This window comes from Etheostoma cragini, chromosome 13, assembly GCF_013103735.1.
Source record: "Etheostoma cragini isolate CJK2018 chromosome 13, CSU_Ecrag_1.0, whole genome shotgun sequence".
In the NCBI taxonomy this organism is placed as follows: Eukaryota; Metazoa; Chordata; class Actinopteri; order Perciformes; family Percidae; genus Etheostoma; species Etheostoma cragini.
In genome coordinates, this window is record NC_048419.1 from 1,492,924 (window position 1) to 1,515,073 (window position 22,150).

Here is a 22,150-nt window from a genome sequence, read left to right on the forward strand (position 1 = left end):
CTTTTCAGGATCACCTCTGTACATATGAAGTGACTGACTGAATGATTATTCCTGTCCCTGCCAGGTTGTAGGAGAGACCCCGGGTGTGGTATTAGATGAAGCTCCATCCAGGTGTGAGAAGACTCCCGGAGAGGAGGAGGAGTCGGGGCTGCAAGTAACGCCCCAACCGGGCCTTTGCCCGACCCCCTCCCTTCAGGAGGAACACACAGAGGAGCAGCACCTACAGTTTCTGGTGAGAGCATCTAGTAATGTACTCTGCTGATATTTCATAATCATGTAGCGCAACATTCAAACCATGCTAACGTGCCACATCAGGTTTTTTTTCTTTTAAAGTCTTAGAATGAGATCCAGTGTTAATATTGTTTTGTAGGGCTCGGACGATATGTTTTTGTCCCGATAGGATTTGTTAACAATACATAGGTAGTCATTAGGACATTTATTTAAATTGTGAAGAAGTAACATGTATTTTCAGCATATTCTGCTTCCTGTCTGTTTTGCTGTTTTCCCACAGTTATATAGTATGTACCAATTCTGCATGTTGCTGAAATTAGAGGGTTAGCAGCATGTCTTTCATATCAAATCTTTTCTCCATCAGTTGTTTATAAGAATCCTTCACACATCTTAGATGCAATAACTGCACATTAAACATCGTTGCAGCCATCTAGCTATCCACTTTACATTTCCATGTGAAACTAAAGCCTAAATTCAGATCTGTGATTGAGCTGACCGACACCGAAGGGAAAACTATGGTTAGATCTGTTATGTAATGCCGGGATTATTTTGATCTTGTCCCCTGGAAACAGAAGAGTAGCACATTGCTGATTCTACATTGGGTCTCTCATGGCTTAAATAGAACATATTCCCTCCTCAGCTCTGTGTCGTCTTTCTTTGTCAGGATGGAAAATGGAGATTCCGGACATTAATTAATGACGTGTAGAGAAGTGATTACACAGTAGCATTAGTCCAGTAACAGGCTGCATGTCTCTTCACCCTTCACTGAGCTGTGCACATGCGATTATTGTGTTTTCTGTGATTTGTGTCAATTAAAATCATGTCTGCACTGACCTCAGCGCTCTTACTGATGTGTCAGTAGCATTTTGAAAAGCTGCTAGTGCAGTTTTCTGTCAGTGAGTGAGACATTGTATCTAATGTTAAGTTGTACTACTGTAATTTTCCCCAAGTTATTTCCATAGTTGCTTAAATGCACAAATTATGTGCACACACGGCCTTCTCATTTTACCCAGGTCCTGATGAAATCAGCATAATTATGGCAGGAATGTGCAAGTATATCATTTACGTTAGTGAGTGTTATACTGTGAATTTGAAACTTAATAGCACACAGTCTGGTTGCACAAATAGTAACTTAACATATCTGAGCTTCAGCTTTTTAGTTTAACAAGGAACATGATTAAAATACAAAAAATGTACTTTAACTGTCTTTATCTTTCTTTTGTTTTTTTGTATAAGAACCCTACCGTACATCATAGACTAACTAGTTTTCTTTCATCGAGCATGATTCATGCCCCCCCCCCCCCAGTGACAATGTTAGCCCAGAAATCGCTCAATATTTTGAGCCATTCTAGCAATGACGGTTGGCCCACCACTTTGGTCAGGACTGAAATACCTCAACAGCTATGGGATGGAGTGCCATGGAATTTAGTATAAATATATTGTACCCAGAAGTTAATTGTAATAACAACCCCTGCCAAACTTATAATCCAGCACCATCATCAGGTTAATTTGGTTTATGACCAAATGCCTGCTAAACTAATGAGCCATCAGCCTCAGGTTATCTTTATGTTTAGTGCTATGAGCAAATGTTAGCATGCCAACACACTAACCTCAGATTGTCAACATTGTAAAAAATCCATGCCTGTTAAACACAGGCGTGTTAATTGACAGCATGATTGCATACTCATGTTAGCATTTAGCTTGGTTGTGCTTAAATTTAGCCTCACAGAGCTGCTAGCATGGCTGAGGACTTTTCTACAGGAATACAGGCTCTTGGCACATGGAAAAAGCCTCATTTTATGGTTTAGACAATGTAATGGATGGAAAGAACTGGATAATCCAAATTCAAATATAAAAAAGTTGGGACCCACAACAAATGAACAGTTAGAGAGAATTGCCTTTGTTGATTATGAAACAGCTGACAGTACATTTAGGTTCCAATCAGTGCCACCGCTGTGTTAGTTAAGCTTCACAGTCTTGATTTAACTATACAACAGAATTTCTTTTTTTTGTGCACATTATTGAGGCCTTTAAAGCTGTGACTGATAGATTATCAAGCAAATCAGAGTCACAGATTGCAGTTTAATTATCATAATTGTCTCGATGTGTCATCACTGGTACATCTCCTCCAGTCGGCTGCTGGTGGTCCGCAATTAGCCTCTCTGTTGTGTAGCTTCCCCCCACACATTCCCAGTTGTAATACTTTATTGAGGTCCTGTGGCTGAAATAAGCTGATTTTTCCTATGCTGGTCCTGCATGTAAGCTGCATTTAGAATAATTAAAGGATGCTAAGCTTTGTAATACCTCATTGTTATTGTGTCAGAGGTCAATACGGGAACTAAAGCCAATGTATTCTGCATTGTAAAATGTAAATGCAATTTGTTTCTTTTTCATGCTTTTGGTTTTATACAATATATCCTGCTTTTTGTTTGAGAGTTTGTTCAGTTTGAAACTATTTAAAGAACTAGATCTAGTTTTTGATTTGAGTTTCAGAAATCAGTGTAAAACCGTGTAAAGATGTAGTTTTATATTCGGAATTAAGGATTCCATGTAACGCTCCTTGCTTTTTTATCATTGTTGGTTCAGGAAAGTGAGCTGAGCAAGAAGAGAAAAGAATGTGAAAACCTTGAGCATGAAGTAAAGAAGAGACAGAAGAGATGTCTGGATTTGGTAAGCAATCTTCTTGCTTCAGTAGTTCCTTCTCACATGTTTTCTGGCGGCGCTCCAGTCTGGTTTAAAGGTCCCATGACATGGTGCTGTCCCCTAATACTGCATCTTAAGTCTCTTTTATATAGACCTTTTAGGTCCCCTATTACTGTATCTGAAGACTCTTTTTGTATAGACCTTAGTGGTCCCCTAATACTGTATCTGATCTCTTTTATATAGAATGTAGTGGTCCCCTAATACTGTATCTGAAGTCTCTTTTATATAGACCTTAGTTGTCCCCTAATACTGTATCTGATCTCTTTTATATAGACCTTAGTGGTCCCCTAATACTGGATCTGAAGTCTCTTTTATATAGACCTTAGTGGTCCCTAATACTGTATCTGAAGTCTCTTTTATATAGACCTTAGTGGTCCCTAATACTGGATCTGAAGTCTCTTTTATATAGACCTTAGTGGTCCCCTAATACTGTATCTGAAGTCTCTTTATCTAGACCTTAGTGGTCCCCTAATACTGTATCTGAAGTCTCTTTATCTAGACCTTAGTGGTCCCTAATACTGTATCTGAAGTCTCTTTTATATAGACGTTAGTGGTCCCCTAATACTGTATCTGAAGTCTCTTTTATATAGACCTTAGTTGTCCCCTAATACTGTATCTGATCTCTTCTATATAGACCTTAGTGGTCCCCTAATACTGGATCTGATGTTTCTTTCCCAAAATACAGCCTTGGTGCAGAATTACAGCCACTAGAGCCAGTCCCACAATGAGCTTAACCTTGCCCCTTATGACCTTGTAAGAGGCAGGATTCCAGATTGGCCCATCTGAGCTTTCATTTTCTCAAAGGCAGAGCAGGACACCCAGGGCTTGGCTTACTCCTTTGCCATTTTCTACCCACTGGGGGGCCATAGGCAGGCTGGGGAAACTCATTTATATATAAAAAAAAAAAACTTTAAGCATTATGTAGTGGACATAAGGGTGACTTGGAGGACATGGGTCTCCTCAGCTTTATCTGAACTCTGTATTGTGCTTTGTTAACAGGAAAGCCAGCTTGAGGATGAGCGAGGCAAAAATGAGCAACTAAAGGAGGAGGCAGATCTCCTCAGGAGGAAGGCACAGCTGCTCGACCAGGTCAGTGTCTTCCTGCCCTTTCAAGCTCTTTAGAGGGAAAAGAGGGTTTTCTTTGCTATTTAGTGACTGTGACTTTCTTAGTTTTTGCAATCTTAGCTGTTGGTTGGGATTAGGGTTGCACAATATATTGTTTTTTATTGTCATCGTGATATCAACTGCTGTGATAAATTCATTGCGAAAGGCTGCGACAGATGGCAAAACACACCGAGGGATATCTTTTTGTTTGAGTTGAAAGAAAATATCGTGAGAAAACTGCACTTTAAAATGTAACTGACATTCTTTTTAGTGGTGCCTTTTATATTTAATTCAATGTTCAATTTGTTCAATAAAAGAATGTTGAATGGTTACCTTTCATTTGTTTTAAATCATTTTTTATTTTAGCTTTTCTGCGTGTCATCCCCCATCTCTCTCTCCCTTTCATGGCTATCAACTGTAATAAAGGAGTACACTTCAATATATGTTTGATTATCACAAGTAATGTTATTGCAATATTTAGCAACAATATTGCATAATTTCCTAATATTGTGCTGCCCTATTTATGATAACAGTTTACTCACCAATGCTGAGATCTACAAGACAAGTGACGATCAGAGAGGAATGATGACCAGTGGTTGCAAAAACATTAATCCTGCTATCTCCTCATGTTGTTTGGCAGACTCGGGCTGAGGATGAGGAGCTGAGGGAAGACCTCTCTGAAGTGACTGCTCAACACAATTCAGTTCTCGAGGAGAACCAGAGACTCCGTGCCAAACTGGAGAACCTAGAGCAGGTCCTAAAGGTACCACTGGGCTCAGATACGCTGCGTACATTTATTTTCAATGCTGTTAAGGAAAATTGCCTTCTGATATTTGTTTCCTTCTGACCAGCATATGCGAGAGGTCGCCGAGCGAAGGCAGCAGCTGGAATTGGAACATGAGCAGGCACTGGCTATCCTTAAGTTCAAACAGGATGAAATCAAACGGTTACAGAGGGTAAGAAGCACAGACTCTACTATACTTTGTGTTTGACTAAAATATTTCTTGCTTGATTATGGGGAATGGGTGGCTTTGTCCAGCAGGAGGCAACCTTTAACCGTTAACAGAGCCCACTGGGTTGAGAAGTCTATTAGCAAACAACCCACGTTTCACTGACTTTGATGTCTTTTTTCATCCCCAGGCTCAGTTATACGCCAAGAGGGAGCATGAAGGAGTGGTTCAGATGCTGGAGGTAAGTTTGTGTTACGCCACTGTGACTAGCAAACAAATTATTTCTACCAACATGTAGTGGTTTTATTGCCATACAGTAAAGCCATGACTTGCTTTCAAGACTTAAGTATGACTGTCAAAAATCAAAGGTGCCAGTGTTTATTAGTCACCCAAGAGAGTAGAACTTAATTCACTCAGGCCCAACATTTAGAGAGGAGTGTGTTTCAGGCTTCCTCAGTATTCTTCTCAAGCACTAGCAAATTTATGTCTTAGATCAAATTTAATTTATCAGTGAAAACACCAAGCAAAAAGAATAGAAATGTTTGATTATCTCCCTGTTTAGTAAACAGAAGACATCCCATTGCCACTGAAGCAGCATTAACATACAGCACAATGAGCCTTTATTCTTATCTGAACACCTGGCAGAGAAGCTGTTGCAGAAAATACTTGTAGACGTATTTTTGCAGCACTCATGAGCTGGAAAACAGTTTGAACAGATGGCTTTTCGCTGCCGTATGTGACGTTTCAACATGCTTACGGTGTGAGGGTAACGCTCTTTGAATTCTAAATGAATCCAGACAGTCGATGACAGTTGAAACCCCCATCTGCCTGATTGGTTGGATTCCTGATTTGAAATTATGAAAAAAAGCCTCAAACCGTCCTCCACAGCTATATATGTGTACTCTATGTGCTTCGTTTTTCACACTGCACATTTTACTAAACGAAGTGTGTATTTTATTTTAGGAGTTGACTCAGCTTGTGTTGCGGAGGGAGCTGGTAGAGTATAGTTGTGTATTAAAAAATGCTTTCTTTCCTTCCTCTTGCTTTGTGTCTCTCGCTTTCTGCCTCTATTTAAACCCTGAGTATCACAGGAGAAAGTATCCTTCCCTCTTGACAACCCGAGCTTTGTTGCCATGTCAACACGCTGTCTTTTGTGAGAATAAACCAAAGATTTGCGTTCAATCAAAAGGCAGGTGTTGGCTGCTGAGGGCCAAGACACCTTCTACTGATACTGACTCCTGACAGGATTTTCCTGCCAACTTAGACTCAGATTGCTGTGTTTCTACATAAAAAAAAAAAGTTTTCTCTTTCTCAGATTCATTGTTTCACTGTCATGTGTTTACTTTTGCATTCTTTTTTTCCTATGTGTTATCTTTTTGCAAACCAGAGTACACTGGACTGCATGCAGGTACTGCTAACCTTTAGCCTGCTTAACCTCCTGAGCCAAATTCTTGCCCCTAAACCTCCCCTACCGCCCTGTAGATAGAACCACCAAACCCCAATTACTTCTTTTTAAATCCTTCAAGTTGACAGTTTTGTTCATATACTTAAATTAAAAGAAGACCTGCAGTAATTACTGTAAAACAGTCTTTCAGAAAAGCGTCATGTGGCCACCAAGGCTCATTTAAAGCAAACGCAGTAAGTTACCAAAAGTGTGTGTAAAACAGGTATTCACAAGGCCAGATAAAAGTGTATCTGTGGAAAAGTTATCTCTCCCAGCTGAGCACACTTTTCATGCTGCCTTGTTATTTGATCTTATTATATTCATGTAGATTCTCCTTTTGTGTATACCCAACACATCGCTGAGTCAGATTGCTCTTTGCAATTGAGTATTAATTTGAGGTTTCAAAGTGATTTAATCTTGGCGTTTCTGAACTCATTACTACTTCAGTTCAGTGTAGCTACAGTATAAACTGACTGAGTGCACACTACGCTTTGCGTAGGTGAGAGCTAACAGGAAATGTTTTTCAGACAGTTTCGTGCTGAGGCTCTTGTCAGATCAGCCTGCCAGGAAACTCCTACCGCAACCTGAAGTGAAATCAGCCACATATAGAAACTCAGTGGAGCTGAGACAAACCTCTGTACTGTTCTGGCAAATACCCTGCTGTCTGTTTGTTAGAGTGAATGAAGTGTAAAACAGAAGCAGAAAATAGAACTTCTCATAACCTACTCTATGCTATCCTTCCACTTTTTTTACTCCGGTTTCCAATTTTACCAGAACACTACCCGCCTTTATTTCCCTCCCATTTTCTTTCAAATGAACCTGTAATTCTCCGTCATTTGTCTCTGAAATTTATAACAAATGTTTTACTGACTGTTGTTATTGTCTGTCTTGCAGAAATCTAACCTTATACTGCAGCACTTAATTTTACAACAAGTTATTTGTACCTTACATAAGCAGCAATGTATTGACTGTATACAGTATACTGTATGCTGCCTATTGTCCATCCACCAAAACCTTTATCCCCGTGTAAGATCAGATGTGAAGTGAAATTTGATTCGTCAAATGGATTGTATCTAAATATTAATAGATTTTTTTGTTAAAAGCCATAGTAACCAAGTAAGTGACTGTATTCGTATCTAAGGTTTCTACACGAGACTGACAATTTCAAAATAAAGCTACTTTTAAGTACAGGGCCCTGTCTTAAGCATGGAAGTGCAACGACAAATGCAAGCGGTAGGTCCGGGCCACACGGACCGTCATGGCGTCTCCTAGCCCTATTTGGGTTCTTGTATTTGAAGCAGCGCAGAGTGCAAAAGGGCTGGGGGACGGTTAATATATAGATTGGAGGTTGTGGTGATTAACAAATACACTTTCAGCCAGTCACATCCCTGGTGTCATCGCTGTGAAGCTGCTGAGCCAATCACAGTAGCGCATGCGGACAACAGCAAAGCGGCCACAGCAAAACGTGAACATAGCACCACAAACCTGCAGCTAGATGCCGGTTAATTAGTACAATGTACAATGATGATAGTAATGAATATTAAAACATAGTTTGGTCTATATGATTGCAATAATCCAACATTATATGAGTCATGGTTCAACTGTAATTTACGTTACATAATGTCATATAACATGACACAGAAGTGTTTGCTGGTAATGCATTGTGAGCAGCTGATAGTTAGAGGAGGCTGTTACGCAGAGGATTAATGAGCCCTGGTAATCCCGATGTCTCTCTCGTAAACGGGTCGAATAGTGAGTTATAGCCTCCCTGTCTAATGAAGCTGCAGGTGTGTGGGGTGACGGTGCAGCCTAGTGTCACTTGCATGGGATTTAATAAAGGTTAACACAGTGGACGGCCATGCATAACGTCACTGTGCTCTGGCACAGCACTACTCAAATAGGAGGATGCAGATGTAGCAACATCTGTTCTGCTGCCTTCAGGATGCTGCAGAATTTAATGAACGAAACGAGAAGCTTTTCATACGATGTAAAGCAGCGATACAAATCACTCAGATTCATTTATGCAGACGGCTTCATCCACATTTATCATTAGTTGTTGATGCTGATTCAAACACAGTGCAGTTGATCCAAGTACTAGCTGAGTGCTGTGCCAGAAACAGAATCTATCATTGTCTTATCTTAACATCTAAGACACGTTTCCCACCAAAATAACAATATGGTGCCTCATTTGAATGAACCTCCCACCTGTGCACCGTGCACTCAGCCCTGGCCACCAAAATACCACCAAGCTACAGTAAAGGAAAATGCCAAGTGATTAGAGCACTGCTTTTGTGAGTCGTTGCACCTCCATGAAACAATGGGGGCACAGGGGTGTTACAACACTCAAAATTCACTGCACAAGCCTCTGTGTTCAAACACTACTTTACCAACCTTTTCAGAAAAGCTTAGTTCACTTTCTTGTGTAGTCTCTTGGTCAATACACTGTGTTTTACTGTATGGCTGTGTTCCCTGTCTGTCACGCCATGTGTGCAGTCAAAAGTACGAGACCTGGAGGACAAATGTCGCAGCCAGAGCGAACAGTTTGGCTTGCTGTCCCAAGAGTTGGAGAAGTTTCGACTGCAGGCGTCGAAGGCGGACCTGGCCAACGCTAGCCTCTTTAACAATCCCAGCCTCTCTGTTCTGACCAATGGGGTAGGCCTGACTACAGAGCGAGGTGAGCCATATCACCATGACATGTACTCACACCCAAAGGTGAAACCTAGACAGGGAGAGTGTGAAGGCTTTGGCTTTTGATAGAGTCTTTACTGCAATAAGTTTTACATCATAGGATTACATCATAGTGCTTTTGCTCATGATATTAAGTGCTTTAAACATGATTTAAAAAAAATAAAGGTTGTGTACATATAACTGGATAATAGAAATGTTAGTGGTAAATGAATATGTTTGGTAAATCACACAGTGGTGTCAACTATGTGCTTTTAAACTACCAGCTTCACCTGATTAATGTCTCCGAACAAATGATAAAGTCAAGTGATCTGAATGAAATCATTGTCTAACCACAATTCAACTTTGATGGTATATATTTGTTGTTGGGAAATGTGACCATCAGAAGGCCTTCAAAAGCATTAAAATTTATTTTAAACGCCCCCATCAGGGATACATCCTTTCAGCTTTGAGTATAGGGATTATTCAATGTTTACTTTGTTTACTGTAGTTTCCTTTTAGATTAAATTATCTAGTCATCTAAATACCAGTGTATCTCTTTGTGTATCAGAAATACAGTGTGTGTGTGCATGTGAGATTGTTCTTCTCAGGCTGTGAATTTAAGCTACAGGCATTTCAAATTTCTAAAAGCAATGTTTAAAAAAAAACACACAAAAAAAACCATTGTAATGTAATCCCAGCCCCAACTGCCTTAAACGTAAAAACAGTGCATATCTAGTCCAAATTCCTATTGTATGTATCCAACCCTTTTTCTCCTACACATGTGTTTTAGACTGCACTGGTGGCTCATGGGATATGGTGTCTCTGGGTGAAATAGCCTTCTGGAGTCTCGAGGGAGGTGACACTCTCTCCTGCCCTGAGGGTAATGATCCGCTCGGTACTCGCTCCGCCTCTGTTACTCATAATATGTGTTGGGCACTGTCACAAAAGCACGGCATGTTTTAACCCGTCATGTCACCCCCACCGCCACAGTCCAGCACTGTCTGAAGTGCTCAGCATCACACAAGTGTCAGGGCTCTAGGGCTGAGGTGAAAAATGAACCAGTTAAGCCCCTTAATATTGCTGGTGTAACACACTTTGCCACAAGGTACTGTGAACTCTGACCTCTGACAGATGGAGTCTGGATATTTCCTCCACTGTTTAATCAGCCAGGTTCAACCTTGAGCCTCCTGCATGTCCACCAGTGACCTCACACACCTAGCTGCTCATGGATTCAACCCATTTAACCAGTGAGCTGGCCAGAGTTGTCTGTTAAAGTCGTGGATTATGTATTATCCTCTTCCCCTCTCTCTCTTTCTCCCCTGCTAGATGTGGCAGCTGCACTGCGGCTTGGGGCCACCCCCCACGCTGCAGGGCTCTCCAGAGTGGAGCGATCGCCTGTCACCAAGCATCGAGAGCTGCCCACCATCAGTGTCAGCAAGTCAGGATCTTCTTCCAGCAAGTCAGAGACCACACACCTCACGCCTAAGTCTGACACCCACCTCAGTCCGCACAAATCCAGCCCAACACACGAGGTACAAGCCTTGAGAAGAACTGCACCACTTTTGACTCATTTTTGTTCCTCATTTATCAGGAGCAACACACGTCATTACTTTTAGTCAGTGACATACAATTTGCATGTAAGGTCAAAGCAATATTGGCAATTCTATTTATATTGTTTATGTGGATTTATGGATTAAAAAAGCCCCCCTTAACCTCCCTGTCATCTCATGCGAGCACAGACTGTAGCTGAACGTGCCAGAGCTCCCTCTGCTCGTTCATAGGATATGTTTTTGGGATCGGCTGACATAATTTAGTATTTTTGTTGTGTCTTCAAACTGTCATTGTCTGGTCTTGCATGATAGACAGGTTGGTGGTATTTTCGTCCAGTCACTTGTCTGCCTACATTTTAATAAAGTTCATATTTAGTGAGATAATCCATTCACCACTGTGGATTAGGAAGGTTATACAGTAGTAGTTGTAAATGACTATGCTTAAAAAGATTTCCCCAGGGAGCTATAAATATATAAGCCCTCTTACTGTACTGTGTCTAACTGCTATGAATGGAAATCAAACTCAGGTGTCAAGGTGATTCTCTATAAACAACGGTGAGTCCTTAATATAAAATCACCATCTAACAAGAATTTAGAATATTGTACACAGTATCTTCATGTGAGTATTAATCTATAGTAGCTCATCATGACTAGATCTGTATTCACAGTAAATATATCTAGAATATGCTTGTTTATTCAAGCCAGTTCACAACATTCCCTCTTCCTCTGCAGTTTGTAGATTTGTGGGAAGAATAAAATGTATACATTTTGTATATCCCATTTTAATTACCTTTTGCACACCCTCAGTTTTCTGATTGCCAAAAGGTCTAGGAAGTTTACCTTCAGTTGACGTTCTCAGGTGGACACTGCCAGTGAAGTGGAGGAGCTGGACATTGACGTAGCCCCGGCACCTTACACAGCCAGCCGAAGAGCAGCAAAGCTTCAGGTTTTCATTGCGAGATACAGGTAAAAATTAGATAAAGGCAATAGTTGACTCACTATGTCAACAGTTTGATACGTGTTAAAAATGTCTTCTTGGCAATCAATTTTTAACAGCTATAATCCATATGATGGCCCCAATGACAACCCTGAAGTGGAGCTTCCGCTTACTGCTGGAGAATACATTTATGTGTATGGAGACATGGATGATGACGGCTTCTATGAAGGTAAATCTGCAGAATGAATTGTTCAGTCTATAATTTCATATTTCTGTCTAGACATGAAATTCAGTGTTGATTTGGCTCTTTACAGGTGAGCTGATGGACGGACGGAGAGGGCTGGTCCCCTCTAACTTTGTGGAACGTGTCTCGGACGACGATGTCATGAGCACTCAACATCCAGAGACGGGGGACATGTCCCATAACTCCCTGCTAGACAGCAACCTGCACAGTGCCAGCCACCAGCATCACCTCAGCATGGGCGTCAGCGCCTCAGAAAGGACAGAGGCCTCTGCTGCCTCTGGCCCTGCCTCGACTCCCTCAGATTCAGCATCGGCCTTGGCTGTCCCAGCCCCCCTCACCAACGGCCTAGACTTGGATTTGGAGGAGGTGGGAGTGGACATTGTGCCTTACCCACGTAAGCTTACCCTCATCAAGCAGCTTGCCAAGAGCATCATTATTGGCTGGGACCCTCCACTGGTGCCGGCTGGCTGGGGCAATGTGTGGAGCTATAATGTGTATGTGGACCAGGAGCTGCGGCTCAACGTGCCCTTCGGTGCCCAGACCAAAGCAGTTCTGGAGCGGTTGGACATAAACCTCAAGGCCTACCGTGTGTCAGTGCAAAGCCTGACCGAGAAGGGCCCCTCAGACCAGCTGCGCTGCAGCATGCTGGTCGGTCGGGACGTTTGTGTGGCGCCCACGCAGTTGCGTGTGGAAAGGATCACCGCCACCTCTGCCAACCTGACCTGGCTGCCCAGCAACAGTAACTATGTGCACATTGTGTCCTTGAATGAGGAGGAGTGTGAGCTGGTGAAGGCCGGCTGCTGCTCGCTGTGCCTCAATAACCTCTTGCCCAGCCTGCAGTACACAGTCAAAGTGGAGGCACGGCCGCACCGCACGCCATGGGAGTTACCTGTGGAGCGACGTGAGCACAGAAGCGCTACGATCACCTTCACCACACTGATGGCAGGTCGGGATTTAGTATTTTATCTCATATCAGATGAATACACCAGTTTGTTATATTCAAATGATATCTTATACTCAGTAGTGGTTATTCTGTACCTCCCATAAAAGAACATTGGTTTATTCTTGAGAGCTGCTTTTGGGCTTTCTGCTAACTTGGCAAGTTAGTATTTTCTTGATTTTCAAGTGCCCTTGTTTGATGTTTTCCTGCCCTGCCAAGCATTGTGCAAGAGGGAAAGCTAAAAGAATTGTGAAGAATGAATGAAGGAGCTTAACGTGAGGTTTTGGTATTTTTATGAGAACTGAGCCACTGATGTTAATTGCATACATCATTCAGTTTGTGTTATCTTTTTTGTCATTCAGCTCTTTCTATTCAAAAGGATGTTTTTACTTATACATTTTAGACCTGCGATAGATGCCTATTTGTGATCAGTGTCGTATTAGATTTGAGATGTATTTTATATTAATGATCGTTTATATTTGCTTAAGTTCCATGCCCACAGTCTGGGAACTCAGGTATACGGTTTCTAAATGTCTAAATGTCCCTTTAGTGTATTAGACATTAGGCATCCTTTTTTTGTAGAATCATGTTTCCATTGTGACAATAATTCCTAATGCTAAGCTAAGCATATTAATATGAAAATATTTCTCTATCTTGCGCTTGCCACTGGCTGTGGTATGATGCTTTCAATCCCTGCAGGCCCCCCTGATGCTCCTCTGGATGTACAGCTCGAGCATGGCCCGTCCCCGGGCATTGCCCTCATCAGCTGGCTGCCAGTCACTATAGATGCCGCCGGGACCTCTAATGGAGTCCGTGTCACTGGATACACTATATATGCTGACAAGAAAAAGGCAAGAACTTGGCATTTTTTGTGGGATTTTAACATTCCTTTCATTGAGGTTAAATAAAATGTCCGTCTATGGCTTTTTGAAAGCTGCTGTACAATTTTTGATGTCAATGTGATGTGGGAATTAAAACAAACGCATCTGTCATTCCCCTGTCCAAGGTACTGGAGGTGTCTTCCCCAACAGCTGGCAGTGCCCTGCTTGGCCCCTCTCAGATGCAGTCCCTGCTGGCAGCTCAGGAACTCACTGTCCGCACCACATCCGCCCACGGGGATTCCTGCGACTCTTTGCCAGTCAATGTGCCCTCCAAGCTGACTGCCATCATGGCAGGTCCAGCTATCACTACCCAAGTTGTGCCACCTGGACCCTGCAACCCTACAGGTTGCGGCAACCTGCCCTCACCGCCGTCCTACGGGAACTCTGCTGCCAAAGTCTCCATGCTGCCCAGCACTTTGCCATCAGCCACAAACATCACTGGCCTCAAAGTGGAGGCTGATCCCAACCCTCCTCAAGCACTCCACTCAGAAAATCTTTTTTTATCCGCAGCATATGCAAAGGCCTGGGCCAACCCCTCTTCTGCGTCTGCCTTGGCCGCGTGTGAGGCCATATTACCAGTAGCCTCCACCATTACTCCAGTGGTAATCTTTACTCTTTCATCCTCCTATATATAAAAGGCTACTGTCCTCTCCCAATTTGTGTCAAATCTTAATACAGAACTTAATTCTTATAACTCCAGAGCTTGCCTGAGAAGCTTTTCATATTTAAGTTTTTGTTTGTACATGCATGGGAACAGTGCAAACTGCTAATAGCTAATTTGGCATACTTTTAATGTTGCTATTTTGCAAAATGTAAAATGATATAGGCTAGCAAAATGGCTCAAGTGGTTGCCCACAGTTAACTAACTGAATCCATGGCAACGTGATTTATGGTGTTGGTGGGGCACAGTTGTCTCAACCATGTTTAATGCGGTGGGGGGTGCACACTGTCAGGCTTTGAAAACCTCTATTCTATGCTGTACTGACTATCTTTCTCCTCTTCAGGTTAATGTGACCTCCCCTACCACCTCACCACCCCAACCGTCTCCAGTAGCAGCAACTGCACAAGCAACAGTAACAGTAACAAGGGCAGCTGCAGTGTTGGAGCAGCGCAGAGACACCAACAGCCCTGACACCATCCGTCCTTTCCCATCTATGAGAGAGTTCATCGAGGACCCCAGTGCCAAGGCAGGGATCCCTGAGCGCATCCCATCCCCACCAAAAGCCCCCATCTCAGACTTCCTTAACCCTCAGAACCTCCTCCGACCTCCCAGCACCTCCCCGCTGGAGTCAGAGGCGGAGGATGAGCAGGAGAATACCCGCCTGGTGTCCATCGAAGAGTTCTTGAGACAGGACCCAGAGCCAGCATACTGGAGGAAGCAGCAGGTCAGCCCTGATTTCTTAACCCTTGTGTTGTCTTCCCGTCAAAATTGAAAATCAACACTTTTGTTGACGCTTTTTATTGTGTTTTTTTGTACTTTTTCTTTTGTTTTTTTTACATTTAACACTTAGTAACTCTAACTTATTCACTTTAGTTTTACAAATTGAATAAGACGCCCCAAAAATAATGAAAGTAGAGATTTGTACTTGCTAAAGAGCATTGTGTGGAGTCAATTATGTTTTTTGGGGTAATTAAGAAGAACATGACCCATTTTCCTATATCAATGTTGAGACAACACGAGGGTTAACACCGTCTACTATCTGAAATAGCTGCACTCTTCACTACAAAAACGAATATGTCATGCATGTGTATCATAGGCCAATCACTGCTGATAAACCTGTTTGAAAGGGGGAAGCTGAATTTTTGATTGAGCCCTTCAGATGTGTTGTCTAATTTACCAATAAACATCAATATGAGACATGTAATGGGCCTGATACTGTTAAAGTATAAGTTATTGATTAAATAGATGTACTCTACATATAAATTGGCTGATGTCTTCAGGAGTCCTGACCAGTATACCCTAGACCTAATCAACCTGGGTTATAACTGAAGCTGAACAAAGTACTGAACAAAGTTTGACATAATAATTAATTTAGGCCATCATATTTATATAGACTTGAGATATGATGATGTGAAACAAGTTTTAAATTGCTTGGAAGGCCATTTGTTCAAACATTACTTCATCCTGATGAATACATGGAGACAATGCATAATGTAAAGTTTCGGGCATGTCTTTTTTGACATTTTGCTCATATTAAGAATGACTACATCATTAGTTAATACATTTGCATCATATTTCAGTCAAGTGAGCTCTTACCATTGCTGTTTCTCAAAGGTTTAAACATTGGACCAATGCCACAAGAATAGGGCTGGGACAAAATATCAATACGGCAATGTATCATAGTCTTTCTTTGTGCAATACAACAACCGATACACTGGCGCCAAATATCTATATTTTAATTAATAAAATAAGGCACTCTAAATAATCTTGACATATTTCATTGCAGAGTTACAGCAGAGGGCTTGTGGAGCCTCCCAGTGACTATCACGCAGACAACAGCCGTTCAGATCTGTCTGACATCCTGGAGGAGGAGGAGGAGGAACTTTACTCTGATCATCTCGGCGAAGCACAGGCCAGGGGCTACCCGGTCAGAGCTAACAGGGTAAAGGAATGAATCCACTATATATTCTGTGGCCAAACGCACCCACATTTGCTAAGGCACTTTGTGAGTTCTGCTTTTTGAATGCAATGTGCTTCTTTCAGTTTGTCTTGCATAATGTTCTTCATTGGCCTTGTTTCTTCTGTCATGTTTCTGATCGTGCTTAATTGAGATTATTTTTGTTTTTTTCTTCCTTTCTTTTTTTCCTTCCTTTGCATGGCCGGGTTTTCCTTTGTTTTGTCTGCACTTATTTTTACTGAACAATATGATCTCGCCTTCACCAACCCATTCTTGCTTGCTTTGACCTTGGGCCTTGTAGTCACGGAAACCCCCAGACAGTGACGAGGAGGTATTTCAGAGGATCCCTAATTATCATCCTCACATCCAACAACGCAAGCAGCTGTTCGGCGTTCCTGAGATGACAGAAGAGGAAGCTAGTCGTCAAGACGAGCCTTTAACCCACCACAGTCAGCCTCGGCCCAGGCCCAGCCACCATCACCCTAGAGCCTCAGAATGCCTCCACCATGACCCCCAGCATCACCATAACCCACACTCAACTGTTCCCCCTCACCATCACCACTTCAACAGGGATGTTGGCTCTCTACCCAAAGAACCTTTCCCCCGGCATGGACCCTTGCAGGTCAGGCTTAAGACGCAGCACAGGGTGCGCTATGCAGACACAGTTGATACCATGAGTTATCCTGAAGAAGACGACATGAGTTTATATGAGGGTCCCTCCAGCAGGCGGGTCTCAGCCCGCTGTCCTCCCCAGATGAGCCCCTACAGCAAAGATAGATCACTGCTCAAAGGGCTAGGGGACCGCCTTAGAAGGGAGGCCATGCTTAGGAGTCAGATGGCTGCTGCCACGGCCGCCAACCCCGGCCATGGTCTTATACCACCAAGACCCTACCCGGTCAGCCAAACAGGACCTACTTTGAGGTCACCTATTGGTCGAGAGGTAGAGATTGACGTGGAGTACGGCACAGATAACGAGGAGCCTGTGGAGTACGGTCCGGTGGAAGTAGAGGCGGAGCAGATGAGCTCTGAGTGGTGGGTGGAGGGGGCTCAAACGGAGCACAGCAGACCTCCTCTCCGCCGAGGCCTGAAGGCTGATTCGCCGGTAAACGTTGCCTTAGGCCAGGTGCAATGGGTGTGTTGTCCCAACCCCCTTGTCTTCCCTGTAGCAGTGTGGCTCCAACCCTCTGGTTCCTTTAGTGGATATCACTAACTCCACCGCTCAGTACACAGCTACGTTTTCCATCATCACCACTGCAGTAGACAGAGGGAGGCTAGGTAGCACATTGTTTGCCATATTATGCTGTTATAAAAGCAGGCAAAGTACAGTATATTCTTTAGTAATGGCTTGGTCTGCACGATTAATCTAAACGTGATCGCGATGCCACTCTGTGAGAGGACATAACCACATATGTGCGAAGAATGTCTTAAGAAGCTTGTTTTATTCACTGTTTACAGTAACTCACTTTACATCGTCTTTGCTATCTCTTCCTGTCGCTTTTCCCTCACACAGCTGCTATGCTAATCTCCGACACCACTCTCTTTCATTGCTCGACCAATCACTCACTGACTCACTCAATCAAGGCAGTAGCGTGTGTCGCCTGTGGTCACGAGCATATCAGATGTGTAGAAAGAGGCTGTAGAAATTATATGTTTTAAAGGGATCACTTGTTATTATATTACACTAGGGCTGGCGACATGGAGAAACTCAAATATCACGATATTTTTTACCAAATACCTCGATACCATAACAATAATGTGTTGACTATTGGTGCTTTCTCAAAATATTTACACAATGAGATTTTTGATAAATAATCATCAGTAACGTGGATATAATGACTAAGTGGGAAAAGGCAAATAATAGAACAATCTGTTAAGTTCAGAAAAATGTCATTGTTTATTTAAACGTTATGCTTCAAAGTTTAACATTTTGTGCATTTTCCTCAGTAGACCAAGTAGACTTATGATGCCATTATATGGCAATCGCAGTAATGCAAATGGCAATGGCAATATTACTTCTTCCCCAAATCGTGTAGCCCTAGTAATGGCATGTAGTTGAGTTGCCAAGACGTGGCCAGAAAGCTTATCATCAGCCAGTGGCTTCACACTTCTTAAACTTTGTAAGCTTTTGAGTCAGCTAAAGTGTAGCTGACTCTGTTCTCCCTCTGTCTGACTGCACTACTTCATGTTGCATTCATATTCTCCTACACATTGGAAAACCACTCAGCTCTTGTATTTATCTAGTCGGCCTTGTCCTGCATTAGCTTACAGTGATGTGCTTTGGTCTGTGTCTGCCAACACCACCCCAATGCAAAAAGGACCATGTTTGTTGAAACAGTAAAATGTTGGAAACCCTGTTTTTTTGTATTTGATGAGGTTTCAATCTCTACTGAAATAAATAACAATTCAAATAGATTATCATTAGAACACACATAGATTATAGAACAGCTGCTTTTGCAGTTAATGTTCTCTTAACTCTTAAAGGTGCCCTCTCCTCCCCAGTAGTGATTTCTGTTTTTAATTTCTGTGTTAGATGTTTTTTCTTATTGTCTTGTTTTCTTCTGTATTTTGAGCAGGAGCCCAGCCAAGTCCCTCCCGCTGAGGCAGGTCCAGCGTGGGGATTCCAGGGTGAGCAGTCTTCTAAACCAGCATGCTCGCAGGCCAGGCAACCCAAAGGTTAGCGTCTCTTTCCTCTTTTGTCTTCCTGTTCCTCTGTCTCTTGATTTCTTTCTCTCTTCTTAATGTATATCTGCAGTGATATGACTGATGCAATGCTGACACACCTGTGCTTTCTGTTGGCACGTCTCCCCCTCTCTGACATAATGGTAGTCAGATTATCACCTTGTGTAGGGGGGGGGGGGGTCAAGGAGGAAGAGGAGGAGAAACTGTAGCTTGCAATGAAGAAGTGGGAGAGAGCCTGCTAAGCTCTGAACCAGCTTAACTCAAAGTGGCTTGTCATGACAGGAGGAAGTGACAGACATTAAAATAGTAACTTCGATTAGGCAGCAAAGAAACGGCCTGCGGTCCCTCTCTTTCTCTTCTTCCCTCACGCTCTTCTGTTCTTCTCAGTTGCATTTAATAATCCGGACCTTTCTGCCAAATGTGTGGGTGCACACACTTGAGCACAAGGGTACACGTGCACACAGATAGAGGAAGAAGAGCAGGGAGAAGTTCTGTCCTATCTACTAGAAAATCACTGAGGATGTGAAAGTACAGTTTACAATTTGTTTGCCCTGCCACAGATGGGCTGATTCTCCCTAATGAGATAGAGAAAACGTCTCTTCAGCACAGCTTAAAGACTCACTAGAGCTCTCGAAATGTTGCTTGATGTCGAATAGGCTCCAGTTGTAATGCTTTTAGCAACACTGGTGTCATACCTCATGTCAGCTATACGGTACAACTGTGCCACAAGCCACATTTAAAGGCTGCTTTGCACAATCTGTGACATTGCATCTTTGATAATATTAATATTCTTTTTAAGCCTGTGTGTTTTCAGCAAACATCCTCAGATGTAGATTAGAGTGTGGGTCAAACACTTTTTTCCCTGGTGCTGTTGCTTGCTGCAGATCATGAACGAGTGCACGTTTGTCAAACGGCTCACGCAGCTTAGGATCAGTGCTTTAGCTCTATTACCTCTTTTAAGGACATGCCTGTGCTCGGCGAACACCGTTCACAGCAGCAATGCCGTTAGCAGGAGGTGGGGGAGGGGCCAGTTGGATATGCTGTTTGCAGAGGTTATTGCAAGCTATGCATGGCTTGTGTGCAGACTCAGAGTGTGTGTGTAGTAAAAGTAGTGACAATAAATTGTATTTGAACTTCATGAAGGCAAAGCTAACATAAAAGAAATTGCATGAAAATAAAAGCATTTATTAAATAACGCATACATTTTTTGTTTGTTTTAGGATACAAGCAAATCCTTATAAACCCATAGAAAATAGATATTACTTTTAGTTGGTAACTGATTTACTATGGAGCTTGTAACATAACCAGTGCTTTTTAACAGGTTTCTCTGTAGAGCTCCCTCTTCAGGCTTCTCTCTAGAGCTCACCCTACATGTTTCTCTATAGAGCTCCCTTACAGGTTTCTCTATAGAGCCCCCCTACATGTTTCTCTATAGAGCCCCCCTGCAGGATTCTCTATAGAGCCCCCCTGCAGGATTCTCTATAGAGCCCCCCCAACAGGTTTCTCTATAGAGCTCCCCTTACAGGTTTCTCTATAGAGCCCCCCTACAGGTTTCTCTATAGAGCTCCCCTTACAGGTTTCTCTATAGAGCCCCCCCTTCAGCTCCCATGTTTACTTGTGTCTGACTCCTCGCTCAGCCAGTCTGCCGTTTCCTCTTTCTCTGTTCCTCCGACAATGCTCATTCATGACGATAGTGTGAAAAACTCTGAAAACTCCATTGCTACCTTCTTAGCCGGTTCCTGAATAGCCGTATGTTTGCAGTGCCATGAAGCAAATTGTTTTTGCGAGACCTGATATCACGGGATACTTCCCTAGAACCATTCCAAGGACTCCAAAGCTGTTCAGTTCGGTAAATTAAGCTAAAAAAAAAGCTGCCTAGTTGCCCTTTAACAAAAGGACACTTGTGAATCAGTCACCTGGGAACAAACATCATTTCATTATATAAATTCTGTGTTAAATACACCTGGATGTGTGTAGCAAATTGAGTATTTTGACTGTAAGGGGGTGTCTGTGTGTGTCTGTGTCTGCAGGTACTGTTGATTCACCTAGGACCAAAGGAAACAGTGACATACGTATCTTTGTGGCCCTCTTCCCTTATGATCCTGCCACTATGTCGCCCAATCCTGACGCTGCTGAGGAAGAGCTGCCCTTCACTGAAGGACAGATCATCAAAGTATGTCCCCACACAGCTCAGACACTACAAAAAATAACCCAAACAATCATGCATGTTTTTCATTTAAAGCATCTCTCGATAAACTCAGATTAACAGGACTGCTACAGCACAAGAGTAAATATGCACACTGTGTATAATGGTCCTCTAATGACTAATTTAGCAACGTTTTTGCGTCTTTGACCTACGTTCGAAAGCCCAAAAACCTTTAATTGAATATATCCGGGCTGCAACTAACGATTATTTTCCATAGTCGATTCATCTTTTGATTATTTTAGACTATTGATTATCCATCAGTTAGCTATTTGGTCTATAAAATGTCAAATAAATAATGAAAAATGTCAATCAGTGTTTCCCCAAGCCAAACTTACATCCTCAAATGTTTTGTTTTGTCCAAAAACTCAAAGATATTCACAGAGGAGTGAGAAATAGAAAAAAATCACTTTTTAGGAACTAGAATCGGATCATTTTAATTTATTTATTTTCATAAAAAATGACTTAAACAAATTAATCGATTAGCAAAATAGTGATTAATTTAATTACTAACCAATTAATCAATTCATCTTTACAGCTCTTGAATGCATATTTAAATATACTAGCCCAGCAATATTACAGGTTTTGGTTCCATTTCAATAGATGCATGTTTCCACTCCTCTGCCCAGGTTTACGGAGATAAAGACGCAGACGGGTTCTACCGAGGCGAGTCTGCCGGGCGCCTAGGCTATGTTCCATGTAACATGGTGTCTGAGATCCAGGTGGAGGATGAGGAGACCCGGCAGCAGCTACTGCAGCAGGGCTTCTTGTCCACAGCGTCCTCCATGGAGAAGATAGGTAGGTCAAACTCTTAAATAAAATGGGTACATTTGGACATCCTGCACTGTAGGTGTAAAAAGGTTTTCCTCATAATATCACCGCTGTTCATGTTTAAGTGTTAAGTGAAAATAGCAACACAAGTGTTTCAGAATCCAGACCTTAAATATCCGTTGTTCACTTAATTTTATTAATTTACATTTACATTAATTAACACTTAAA

At 42.4% G+C, this 22,150-nt stretch overlaps 1 protein-coding gene across 20 annotated transcripts in view; it reads left to right on the plus strand.

Moving 5' to 3' along the window:
* The window catches only part of LOC117955142 (RIMS-binding protein 2-like), a 60,635-nt gene that overhangs the window by 32,882 nt on the left and 5,603 nt on the right, over positions 1–22,150 (plus strand). For 9 of the 20 annotated variants that reach the window (XM_034889358.1, XM_034889364.1, XM_034889365.1 and 6 more), the window contains 22 exons: positions 65–232; positions 2,818–2,901; positions 3,934–4,023; positions 4,679–4,801; positions 4,890–4,994; positions 5,179–5,229; positions 5,952–5,984; positions 8,926–9,106; positions 9,890–9,979; positions 10,426–10,631; positions 11,509–11,615; positions 11,706–11,815; positions 11,901–12,776; positions 13,259–13,285; positions 13,470–13,621; positions 13,777–14,253; positions 14,656–15,036; positions 16,099–16,254; positions 16,571–17,392; positions 18,843–18,942; positions 20,979–21,121; positions 21,781–21,949. In XM_034889358.1, the coding sequence (XP_034745249.1) occupies positions 65–232; positions 2,818–2,901; positions 3,934–4,023; positions 4,679–4,801; positions 4,890–4,994; positions 5,179–5,229; positions 5,952–5,984; positions 8,926–9,106; positions 9,890–9,979; positions 10,426–10,631; positions 11,509–11,615; positions 11,706–11,815; positions 11,901–12,776; positions 13,259–13,285; positions 13,470–13,621; positions 13,777–14,253; positions 14,656–15,036; positions 16,099–16,254; positions 16,571–17,392; positions 18,843–18,942; positions 20,979–21,121; positions 21,781–21,949 (4,651 nt within the window). Of the gene's footprint in view, positions 1–64; positions 233–2,817; positions 2,902–3,933; positions 4,024–4,678; positions 4,802–4,889; positions 4,995–5,178; positions 5,230–5,951; positions 5,985–6,375; positions 6,397–8,925; positions 9,107–9,889; positions 9,980–10,425; positions 10,632–11,508; positions 11,616–11,705; positions 11,816–11,900; positions 12,777–13,258; positions 13,286–13,469; positions 13,622–13,776; positions 14,254–14,655; positions 15,037–16,098; positions 16,255–16,570; positions 17,393–18,842; positions 18,943–20,978; positions 21,122–21,780; positions 21,950–22,150 lie in introns of all 20 variants that reach the window. The other 11 variants (XM_034889375.1, XM_034889376.1, XM_034889361.1 and 8 more) reach the window with 10 other exon arrangements.